Source organism: Typopeltis vanoorti, chromosome 11 (genome assembly GCF_054136105.1).
Source record: "Typopeltis vanoorti isolate ZY-2024b chromosome 11, IOZ_Tvanoo_1.0, whole genome shotgun sequence".
NCBI classification, from domain to species: Eukaryota; Metazoa; Arthropoda; class Arachnida; order Uropygi; family Thelyphonidae; genus Typopeltis; species Typopeltis vanoorti.
In genome coordinates, this window is record NC_143559.1 from 107631560 (window position 1) to 107644939 (window position 13380).

Sequence of the window (13380 nt, forward strand, 5' to 3'; positions counted from 1 at the left end):
AAAATCAAGCTAGTACTAGTACAGCAACAGACAAGAAAGCACGTGATTTCGCATGTTGGCAACCAATTCGTACATCCTTCATTTCTTTCTCCCCTTCAGCATGAATCGACTATTCTTGGCATCAAGCCAAGAAGGGATCTAGAAATGGTGGGCGAACTATAGTTCTGTGGGACTTAGGCTGTTACTTCCATAATTTGTTATGGCACATCATTTCGTTTTTGTGACTATAATGGTGTTTACAGTAGTGAATATTTAATGTATTAAAAAAGAACTTGACATTGTTAACATTCAGGAATGTATGAGGAGCACTAATCTCAGGTGGTATGATCATGTAAACAGAATGGGAGAGGAAAGGTTAGCTAAACAAGTATTTGTTGGCACTCTACCAGGAAAAAGACGAAGATCTAGATGGATTTATGGAGTTAGGAGCACCTTAGAAGACTGAAATATAAGATCTGACAATACTAGAGTCCTGACATTGACTAATTTGGAGGAAATTTTTGATTTTCATGAGAAAATTTTCATGTATTATTATCAGTCTCCATTACATCCCTTGAGAATTTGGTGATGGTGGTGGTGATGATTGTGTTTATCGTACCACACAATTCTCCTTGTAAAAAATCTATTCCTGACATCCTTTTCACCACACTCTTACTTAACTTCCAGGGATAGCCTCTGGTTCTTTCCCTCTCACCTTCTCTTTCTGTAATTCCCTCTGCATTAATCCAATGAAATCCCCTTAATAACTTACAAATATGTTTCTACAGGGTGATTGTAAAGTTGCACACATATCTAATATAATAACTTATTTCTTTTGAGATTAATTACAAGTTTATGAAAAATGAAATAGATACAAATACAGGTTATAATCAGACCTTTATAATAAAAGAAGAATAGTAACCATTATAACATGTTGAAAGGTGCCACCCCCCTTCGTGAATGCAAACTTGCAATATTTTTATCAGGGTTGATACCACCTTGTGACGCGCACACACACACACACTGATGTTTTCAATTGCTGTTGAAATGTTCATTTTTAGTTCATCCAGTGTATGAGGATTATTCCAATAAATAACACCTTTGAGACATTCCCAAAGGAAAAAGTCTGGTAGTGATAAACCTGGTGATCTTGGAGGCCACAATTCTTTCGAGATGAGAGAGTCATCGAAAAATTCTTGCAAAAAAGTACAGTACTATTGTACAGTAGTACAGTGTTGGAACCAACAGTGCCATTCGCCACGAACTGTGTGATGTCTTGGTAGATGAAACTATTCACCGTCATTTCAAAGAAAATGAGTCCCACCATATGAAGCCGTGATATCGCACACCAAACTCCGATGCAAAACTTTTTCATGAAAAGCATGTGGATTTTCACATGACCAAATCCTATTGTTTTGATTATTCACATACCCACTGAGGTGAAACCAGGCCTTGTCGCTGAAGATGACTGTATCAAGCATCTCTATACCACATTCTTCAATGAATGAACATAACCATCTGCAGAAGATTATTCATTTCTCTTTATCTGGGCCCTTCAATTCATGGACTGAGTGCTCGTGATATGGACGAAAGTGTAATGATCTTGCAGCTTTCTGAGCACTACCATATGACATTGATTATTGCATGGCAAGCTTCCTGAAGCCTTTTTGGGGAACTGTTGTAGTGCCCTTTACCTCATCCATTTTATAATCAGTCAAAATGAAGGGTCTTCTGACGCAATTCCTATCTGCAACAGATCCAGTTTCCCAAAAACACTGCACTAATCTTGTTATCGTCGACTTTGGAGGGACTGCTGTACCTGGATATTTCTCACGAAATTCCTCAGCAACACATGCATAAGAATGATTAGTGGCATAACTTAGTGGAATGATTAGTGGAATAACCAAAATAAAAACTCATTGTGACTAGGAAAAAGACATTTCACTTCCACAGTGAACAACCTGTACATGTCACAGTGAACTTGGCATCTCCAGTACTTTGTAATAATATGATGGTGACATCTAGTGGCAAAAGGAATGATTATAACGATTTGGAAACAATTGGTACAAATTCAAACTTTCGGTTGCATGACTTTACAATCACTCTGTATCATGTCATCTCTTTTCCTTCTGCCCACCAAACCCTGCAATCCACATTTCTTCAACCTCTCTCAATAGCCAACATTCCATGGTCCAGATATTGTCTTGATCACTTGTCTCTGGACCCTCTCCAATGTTTCCACACAACAATGAAAACCAGATGATCAAATCTGAGCATGATAATCTAAGTGTGGCCTGACCAGTGCTTTATACACTGCTCCATCATACTGTCAACCATCACTTCCAAATCTCAAATCTCATCCACTTTCTGTAGTAGAGCTGCATCAATATAGTACACAGCCTTATATTTATGCACTTCAAAATGCAATACCTTGTACTTATTAATATTAAAACTATAGCCCCACTCCTTTATGCTAGTCAAAAGTCTATTCAAAGTAATTGTACACTAACTTATCATGTGGTAATTTATCGAACTTTTGCAAAATCCAAGAATATCACTGTATATGATTTTCCCTTATCTAACACACTCATTATCTTATCATCAGATACGGGTAAATTGCTAAAATTATTCTTTACAGATCCATACTAACCATCATAAAGAATACTATGTCCATGAACCCAACCTTGTATTTTATTCCTAACCAATCTCTCCAACACTTTGACTACAACTGCAGTTATACAGATTGGCCTATAATTGGGAAGTTGACCCACTGCAAGACCTTCTTTAAATAACCAGATAAAGGGCATAACTGTTGTTCACATATCTTAAAAATATGTGGTGATATGTCATTCATTCCCATAGCCTTATTAATATCTAACCCAATGATGATGTGCATAAATTCATATGAAGAGAAAATAACTCTCACTTGTGGCAAAGATTGTGTTATTGTTGTTAGTGTAGTGATACAAATTCAATACAGATACATATCTTCAGACTGTTTCAGGATACAAAATTATATGGTTGATTTGAAACTATTTAGTTTGCGTATTTTAAATATGAATATTGAAAAAAACAATACACAGAAACTTATTCTAAAAAGAATCAGTCAAGTAGCTTTCAGAGGTGAGCTGTAGACTTAAAGTATACAAATATTTTTGAAGATAAAGTGTAAGTTTCAAAACAAAAAACTATATTTATGAGACCCATTGGAAAAATCTGAAGTAAACACTGATTGATTCAGCCAGAAAAGCAAGTGGCAAAGTTGTTTGTAGAGATGGATATATCTGAACGTCATAGTCAACTTAGCAAGTTAAAGAGACATTTCTGGAAAAATGTAAGAAAGCTAAGTGATGTGTAAATGTAGTTAAACAAAAGTCAAGGGAAGAGAAGATAAATAACACAAAAGTGGCAAAATGTTTAAAAATAGAGGAACAATCAGGAATCGGAGATGATAATGGTTACATAAAAGCTGAACACAAGATATTCTGTATGTCTAGAATAATTATGTTGAAATATTGCTGATTAGATAGTGACAAAACAGTGCTAGAAAATGTTTGAAAGAAATGTGATCTTGACTTAGAAAAAGTCCTCAGAAGAATCTCAAAAATGTAGTAAGTTAGCTAGAGTAGATAATAATTATTAATTAGAATTGCTGAAATATGCAGATATAAAGGGTTTAGAGACTACCCAACTCTTGCATAATTCAGAAATCTTGGCCCAGGAAGTTGGATTCCATTGGATTAGAGTTCTCATAGTATTCATCTTCAAAAAAAAAAAGGAAATATGTCCAGGTAGCATTTATGATGCATGGACATATAGAACAATATATAGCTCATATTTCAGTTGTAAGTTAACATGAAAGGTGTAAGTGTACATGAAAATGGTTTGATATAAAATCAGGTATAAGACAAAGATGCAGTCTGTTGCCAGTATTATTCATAACCAGGTGTGTCACATTATAAAGGAAAGTGGCATTAAAACCTGATATCATAATTAGAAATATTCATATTAGCTCTACTTTATCAAGATGATGTTATATTCCTTAATATACAAGTCATGGGGAGTGTTTTAACATGTTCATACTCAGCAATGAACATTATCTTGTGTTGTACTTGCCCATATGGCAGAACATGAGAAATTCTCATACTGTTTCCATATTGAGCAGATATTTAGCAGTTTTTAAAGAATGTGTGTATGCACTTGTGCGCTTGCTATTAAAACAAAGTTATGTAAAATGCAAAACTAATCTGTTGTTTTCAGGCTATACAGGCATACCCTGACTTATGGTGCTTTGCACTTTGACATTTTTGAATTGCTACTTACCTCAAAATTATATCACTTGCTTCAGAGTTTCAGCTCTTTAGCGCTATGATGCTACCACACAAAAGATGTCACTGTCTCACAGTCATCATTGTGCCATCAGACACGGCTCGTCTCTCACGTCTTTGTGTTGTTGTGTTGCACTCTATGATTGCATATTGTGTGAATATTAAACTGTTTTTAACTTTTATTCTGTTATTTTTCTTGTTGTGATTAAACTTAATATAATGGCAGAATAAAAGTGAAAAGAAAACTTGTAAGGCTTAGATTCAAAGATTAAAATGATTACACTTGGTGATAAAGGTGTATCACAATCTGAGATAGGCTGAAGACTAGACATTCTTGACACTACTGTTAAGGGAAGACTTTGGTAAGAACATAGAAAATAAATATCAAGAAAGTGGCAAGATATTCTGGAGCTGTTGAAAAAGGTCAGAAATGGAGGAAAGAGTGCTGTAAAAAGAATTAGAGATGATAAAGGTGACATGAAAACTGGAGAAAAAGATATTCTTGATGTATTGAGTAATTACTTTGAAAAAAAAAAACAAAAAATTCTTGCTGAGGTTAAAAGTGCTACTCTGGTGAACACTACTCTAATTAGGAAAAGAGATACTCTTTAATTGGAAAAAGGAATACCAATCTCATCAAATGTAGAAGATACATGCAGATATGACACAGTGCTATGCCAAACCAACAAGAGATGGCATTGCAGCACACGAACTCATTCAGTAAACCAGTTTTTCATACCTTTAGATTTCTTATTTCAGTCATAACCATACCATCTTCAAACCTCAACACAAAAATGCTTCAACTTACAAACGTTTTCGAGTTATGGCACCCCTCTGGAACCAGGAGGGATGAAACTCCAAGAGTATGCTGTATAAGTAATCAATAACAAATAATATAGTTTCTAGAAGCAGTCCTTGTCTTGTAAAACATAGGATTTATTTTTAAAAATGCACTTTGAAATACACAGCAGAATTTATTTTCTTAGAATGAAACTATGTATAGTGAATAACATTATCATCCAATATTACACATATTTAATATAAACAAAGTAGAAATTTTATTATTGTAGCAGTAAATGCAGTACAGCTTCATAACAACCCACATTTAAATAACAGATAAGGGAAAATTATTCTAAGAATTTTTGACAATCTCACATCTATCCTACTTTTTTACCCCCCCCCCCCAAAAAAAAGGACTTCTTTTAATCAACTATATAAATAATTAGAACAGGTTAAACTCGTATATTTTTTAAAAACTAAATAATTCTTCTACATGTTTTGCTGTCTTTTGGCTGACAGCATCTTTGGGAAGCTTTACAAGGAATATACAAAAGGTCTAAATGCTTAAAATAGCTGTTATTTGACAAATTGAAAGATATTGAATAGTCAGTCAGTTAATCACATGTATCATTAAGCACATTATACACAGTCTGTGTGTTGTTTAAAACTTATAAGTAATTGACGAATTAGATTTCCAGATGTCATGAAATGTAATTCCTTGGTTCTGTTTAATGTACCAAGTGAGTGAATTACTTCAGAAGTCTCGGAACATTCTTGAAGTGTTTTCCTCTAAGGCATGGAGGCAGATGGCCTATCTGTTCTGCAAGAATATGTGCAACTAGGCCACTATTTTCTCCTCTCTTGTTTCCACATTGCCTACATATTTTTTATGGATTTCAAACATTTCTCACTTTAACCTACATCCACAGGAACAAGGGATCTTGTATACTCCAGGGTGTTTGTAAAATGGAGCATTATCTTTAGGGGAACATAGAATGTAAGATGTGAACTGCCCTAAAGCTGTTCTGTTGCTGGCAGATTTTAAAAACTTAGTTGTGTGTCTAGACATGCTGTCAGTGTAGGGCAAGGAGATAGTATCTTTGTAATCGATTTCTGGACTTATACAGGAGGGTTTGTCAGAATATAATAATTTTTTTAATAACTTCCTAATAAGTATTTTGGAGGAATTGAAGTTCTTTTCTTTTTTATTTCATCATCTTTAATTTAAAGCTCTGTTTTTGAAGGTGTAATGATACGTTATTTTTGTTGGGGATCACAAAATGACCTTGCATGCAAGTACCTACCATTTGGGTTGGTTTTCTATCGACTTATAACTTAATAGCGTTTTTTTTTTTTACCCACCCCTCTCGAAATGGTAATTTATCATCATTTTCCATTTCCAGATTGAACTTGATTTTTAGATGACGATTGTTGAGAAACTGTACAAAAACATTATTAAAAAAATTATTATATTCTGACAAACCATCCTGTCTTGTTTTCTCTTGTTTCAAAATTTTATAGATCATGAAAATAAACTTGTAATTTTCTAGACATAAACATACACTACACTCAGTACAGAAACCAATGGATTTCTGCAATACACAGATTTTTAAACTTTTTTTTTATATTCATGACCTCTGGCAGTAGTGGTTAAGCTAACTTATTATTTTTTTAATATAATCTAGTGTCATGCAATCATGATGTTTGATGACATTTATTTCTGCAATAAACTAAACAAGTATAATTTCAAATAGTCTATTAATAAACATTTAATTTATTAACATTTATCAATGTTTGATCTGACCCACAGTTTAAGGACTGCTGTTATAATGCATAATATTTTCAACAGGAAACTTTTTTATGATGTGAAATAAGATATTACCTTTGTGATTTTTTATGCCATTGAGACTGTTAACAGATACTGGTTTAACTCAGAAATTCTACTGATAAAAATTGAAAGTGGCATTTTATAAATATTACACATAAATTCAAAAGTGACACATGCTATGCAAGTTCCCAACTGACTGTAAAAAAAATCAGCAAAAAAAAAAAAAAAGACTTGAAATCAGCAAAAAAAAAAAATGCACGAACATGGAAAACATCATTGTTAATGCTGATAGCAAATTAAATATAGAAATAGATAATAGAATAATTTGGGCTGATAGCAAATTAAATATAGAAATAGATAATAGAATAATCAAAGTTGAATAAATTTATATGGAATGAGAGAAATTAGCACAAGATTAACAGTATGTAAGATAGTATTGAGACCAACTTGGGTCAGAAATTTGGGATGGGGGTTGCTTTAAAGCCTAGTTACCACAGATATTACATTTATGAGAAAGGGAGTATTACTGACAGATAGTATCACTGACAGAATCATATTAAAAATGAAGATATTAGAAAGGAACTTCACACTATTAACCTTAATAATGTGTGAGCAAAGCTAAAATAGTATGGTCACTTAAACAGATTAGAAGAGGAAAAATATTTTAGGCAGTTGTTAGCTGCCAGGATGATAGGAGAAAGACTAAAATTAAAGTATGTTGATGGAGTCACTGTGTAATAATTTTATGTCAATAATTATGTACCATTGTATCATGTGCTTTCTTTGAGGGTACCTATCAGGAATTGATAAGATTATGCTGCTGGCTGCCAGTTGGGCTTCTTTATTAGAATGATGGTTAATATCACACTTTTCTAACCTGAATTTTACCTTTATATTCCATTACTTATGACTTTTTATTTACATTTAGATTTGGATTAAGAAGACATCTGACAGCAGCAAAGTTCGTATATATGTTTCACAGCTGCAAAAAGGAAAATTTACTATAAGGCGGAGGTCATCCTAATAATGTCTATGTATGTAATCACTTGCAGTGTAAATTGTATAATAAATTTGTTAATAATAACATCTTCAAACTGGCAACTGTTGACATTACTGTAATAAATCATGAATATACCAAATAAATAGAATATTGATTGATTTTTTTTGTTTTAAATGATTTGGATATATATATATATATATATATCATCATCATCAAATTCCTGCCATGTACCCTCAAGGGGTGTACAGGATATGACAGTACTACATGAAAAAATTACATCATTACTAACTTCCTATCTACAATTTTCCTCCAAATCAGTCTGTTACTTGTCAAGACTCCAACATTATCAGATCTTATATTTCTATCGTCAAAGGCACTTTGTACCGTATCAATCCACCTATATCTTGGTCTTCCTCTGGGTCATTTTCCTGCCAACCTGGCAGAGAACACTTGTTTTGCTAATCTTTCCTCTCCCATTCTATTTAAGTGACCATACCATCTGAGATTAGCTCTGCTAACGCATTCCTGGATGCTGACAATGTCAAGTTCTTTCCTAATATCCTCATTTTTAATATGATATTGCCATTGATGCCATCTGTTCACGCCTCTAATCTTTCTCAGGACTCTCATATCTGCGGTCTCTAGTCTTTGGTCAAGTGTTTTACTTCTGACCCAGCTCTCAGATCCATAAGTTAAAATTGGTTTGAACACAGTCTTGTATACAGCTAATTTAGTGTTCCGACTAATTTCTTTCTTATTCCATATGAATTTATTCAATTGACTTCCCACGATACCAGCTTTGCTGATATATATATATATATATATATATATATATAATATTTAATATAATTCTATAAGTTATTTAAAAAACTTTGGGGGAGACCACACTTCTACCAGACGCATCCCCTGGGGTGGTGGATGGGGGAAACCCAAATGGGTTGCTCTGAATAAAGAGCCATGGACCGAAGGATGTAGCAGAGGCATTGCAAGCTGACTACATTATTATGCCAGTAACTTCCATGAGCTGGAGAAAGTCTACAAACCGAGATAATGCTACTTCATACGGGACAGCCAATGCGCCTACTTAAAGACCACATAGAGTAGGTGAGAAATCAGAATGTGGTCAGCCAAGGATGTGAAATACGTGGCCACCCTCAACATAAGATCATTATACCGACCTGGGAAATTGCAATTAGTCCAGGAAAGTTTAAAAAGAATGAAATGGAGTATTTTGGGTTTATCAGAGACACATTGGTGCAGAGATGGATTCATGGATTTACCAGAAGGAAAACTATACCTCTCAGGAAGAAAAGATAGCATACACAGAGAAGGAGTTGCATTATTAATTGAGAAGAAACTTACACATTCAGTAATTGAAATAAAACCAGTGTCTCCTAGAATAATCACAGCCAACTTCAAGCAAAAGAAAAAGGTCAAACCAATTAAAATAATCCAAATATATGCACCAGACAGTAACCATTCAGAAGAAGAAATAGAAAATTTCTAAGAACTACAACAGGAAATAGATAATTCCAAAAATAGAGAACTCATGATAGTGATGGGAGATTTTATCGCTAAAATAAGACAGTTCACAGCAGACAAAAAAGATGTAATGGGGAAATTTGATACGGAGAGGTTAATGACAGAGGAGAACAATTACTCCACTTCTGTAAAGCAAATAAACTAATGATTGCAAACACATTGTTCTATCAATGCCTTAATAATAAATATACATGGACATCCCCAGATGGTAATATAAAGAACTGCATAGACTATATTCATCATAAACAAAAATGGAAAAAATCAGTAAATAATGTACGAACATTAAGAAGCATTGATTTCGACACTGACCACAAAATATTAACTGCCAAAGTGAAGGTAAAATTCAACAGGAAAAACAATAGAAAAGAAAACATCAACCTATCAAAACTAAAAGATAGCTCAAGCAGAAGTTAATTTGTAGAACAGATGTGTTTGAAATCCTCCATCTTCCAGAACAGCAGAAAATACTGGGAAGAAGGAAAAGAAACAGTGTGATCAATTGCAAAAGTCACTCTAGGTACCAAACCCAAAATAAGCAAACAGTGGATAACCCAAGAAATCGTAGCTACAAAGGCCAAGATACTTGTAAACCAACAAAACAATGAAGAGAATAGAGAAAAATACAGAGCACTAAAAAATAAAGTTGATAACCTATGCAAAAAAGCCAAAGAAAAATGGTTAGAAGAAAAAGCTAAGAAATGCCAAGAAGCATACCAACAAAACAATCTAAAAGTCTTCCATGACACTATAAGAGAGAAATTACAAAGGAATTCTCAGCAAAAGCAGTAACAATGATAAACAACAAGATGACTGAAACCAGGAATATTGAAGATATAAGAAAAATCTGGTCAAACCATTTTAAGACTATCTTTCACCAAGGAAACAAAACTGCAATGCCAAAAATTTTACAAGAAGAAATTAGGTACGTAATAAAACAGATGAAAAATAATAAAGCACCAGGCATTGATACTATCCCTACTGAACTGTGGTCATGTAGCGGCAGCACATCAATAGAATATTTAACAACCCTATTCAATAAAATACTACAAACAGGAGAGATCCCAGATGACTAGAGAACTGGAAAGATCATCCAATATATACAAGAAAGGAGACAAAAGAGACTGCAGAAATTACAGACTAATAAATTTACTCTCCCACACCTATAAAATATTCATAAGAATTATACAAAATAGATTAAAAAACACTATGAAGAACTGATAGGCACAGAACTAGCTGGTTTCTGAGAAAACTATTCAATAATAGACCAGATTTTCACATTGCACCAACTAGCAGAGCTCAGCTGGGAAGACCATAAGAACTATATTGCTGTTTTGTGGACTTTAAACAAGCTTTCGATAGCATCAACAGAGAAATCCTTAAAGTTCTACTAGAAAAAGCAATAGACAAATATAGAATACAGTTTCTGATAAAGTATTACTCTAAGACAAATCCAATAATTAAAAAGGACACACATTCATAACAGAACCCATAGAGATCCAAAAAGGAGTAATGCAAGGATGCCCATTATCCCCATGCCTATTCAACATATATCTAGAAGTTGTAAAGAAGGCAATTGACAATGAGCCTGGAATCAATGTCAATGGTTTAAACAATATCAAATATGCGGATAATCTCGTCCTTATTGCAAGAACTACAAAGGTTGATAAACAAGCTAAACGAAACCTGTAAAACATATGACATGACAATAAATATACAAAAGACAAAAGTGATGAAAATAGGGAGGAACAGAACTGCCATCCAATGGAGACAAATAGAACAAGTAGACAACTTCAGATATCTTGGATCAAAACTAACAGAAACAATAGATGAACTCAAAACAAACAGAATAGTGACAGGATGACCACCATGAGAAAATTACAGAAAATCTGGAAAACAAGATATCTAAGCAAGCCAAAATCAAATTATATGAATCAATAATTATACCAACAGTCATCTATGGAGCAGAAGCATGGACAATTAAGAAAAGAGAAGAGAAAAAACTGCTGGTATTTGAAATGAAATGCTTAAGAAAAAATAAATAGAACAAGTTGGAAAGAAAACAAACAGCACAGTCAGACACGAATTATTGTATAAAAAGACAATAATAGAAAAAAATTAGAAAACAACAACTGAAATGGTTTGGCCACAATGTACGCATGGATGCAGACTTCCTAACGTCCTAATCAATACTTTTCCAACTGAAAAAAAGAAGACCCGGAAGATCAAGAATTACCTGGCTGAAATGAATGAAGAACATATAAGGAACTTTTTCGAACAGCAAGGAACAGAGAAGACTGGAAGATTCTGCTCAAGAGAAGACTCAACCCGTCTTAGATGGAAGAGAAGATATTTAAAAAGCAGTAAGTAAATGAATACTTTTATTTCCCAAAATAAAGTCCTCGAGGCTCTTTTAGCCCTAACTAACTTTTAAGATTTAGTGAGCAGTTAGGCTCCATCCTTAGCCATACTAATAGCTTAATCCAAGACTCAATAATTTCAATAGGCATCAGGGAAGAAAATACATGAAACAATTGCTGCCATGAGATGGCAGCAATTGTTTCATGTATTTCAAATTTCATATATATAACCTTGACGTCTTGGCCACGCTACTGGCCAATACGTCAAGGTTATCATGGATGCGAAGTGCATATTAAAATTCCCTGCCTATTGAAATTATATCCTGCATAAAGGTAGTTAAACCCTAATAGGTGTATATTGTCTGAAATGGTGTATTTTTTGGTAGATTTTCTTGAATTGCAGGGTTTCCAGAGTGAAGCGCTTATTTGCATGTGCTGCCAAAGATTGCCACAGGCAAGGGTTTCATTCCTATTGTAAGACTTGAACAGTATCAGGAACCAAGGAACTTCTTATAGCTCTGGGAAAGAAAAAAAAAGGCTACAAAAAGTTTCTCTATTTGGCAATTCTAGTTGCCAAACCTGTAAAAATACTTTTTTTTTTTTTTTTCTGGGTCTCTGGCACTACGAGAGCAAGTTTCTGCAGTTGTAATGTTAATGGGAACTTATAAATGCCTCTTGTATATAAAATAATAATAGCAGTTATAAAGATCATCTTTGTACCAAGCTCCAAATCTTCTTCTTCATTCACTATGCGTTATTCCTGCTTCCTATGCAGGGTCTGCATGTTACTTAGATGCGACTTCTTGTTAGTACCATTCCCAACTGACCTGTCACCTATCCTGTCGCTGGGAGGATATATTTTTTGACTGTAGAGGCGTATGTTCATGGGGCTGATTTGCCTGCTTACGGGATGAAAAACGCCAGATAAACTGGTGGAAAAAACCCTACTGCTCGTGCCCAAGACCGGCTAACTTGGCTATGGCTGAGGAAGATTCTCAAGTTCCTCACATCTTCGACTTCTTCAAAATTCGAAAATCAAACCTGGGACACTCCTCCCTCAGGCATATGGTTGTGAAGCGCAAAGCCACTAGGCTAACCGACCGAGCACCAAATAATTTGCTTAATTAAGTAGTTATTGATGTGAAAAAAGTTAATTATTTTGTATTCTGGTGAACAGTATACTGAATTAGCAGCTTTTCATCTCTGTGCATTGTGTGTGTTTTCTCTCAACTTAGTGGTTGGTGTGGTAGCAATGCTACTTCAGTAGGAAATTATTTTAGAACAGGGTGGTTTCCCATTACCGTCCTTGTCCAGTAGAGATATATTGTGTTTACAGAGCCAGTTTGTCAAGTTTACAGGAGGAAAATCCTTCCACCTTCATATGAGACTAGATAACTCACCCTTGATTGAAAAGGCCTGATAAAGTTCTTCACGTCAGGTAGGATTTGTAATCCAGATTACAAATGGAGGCTCACTCTGTACATTAGTCAGTTATAAAGATGTCTGCATTCATTCACACCTTAATACAAATTTAAACTTCTATTATGTTCAGTAATTTTATGAAAA

At 34.1% G+C, this 13380-nt stretch overlaps 1 protein-coding gene across 2 annotated transcripts in view; it reads left to right on the forward strand.

The window, feature by feature from the left end:
• The window catches only part of LOC150101918 (sin3 histone deacetylase corepressor complex component SDS3-like), a 151808-nt gene extending 143735 nt beyond the window's left edge, over positions 1-8073 (forward strand). For both annotated transcript variants that reach the window (XM_090400938.1, XM_090400939.1), the window contains exon 10: positions 7844-8073. In XM_090400938.1, the coding sequence (XP_090257064.1) occupies positions 7844-7939 (96 nt within the window). In that variant the 3' untranslated portion in view covers positions 7940-8073. The remainder of the gene's footprint in view (positions 1-7843) is intronic.
• The last annotated feature ends 5307 nt before the right edge of the window (positions 8074-13380 follow it).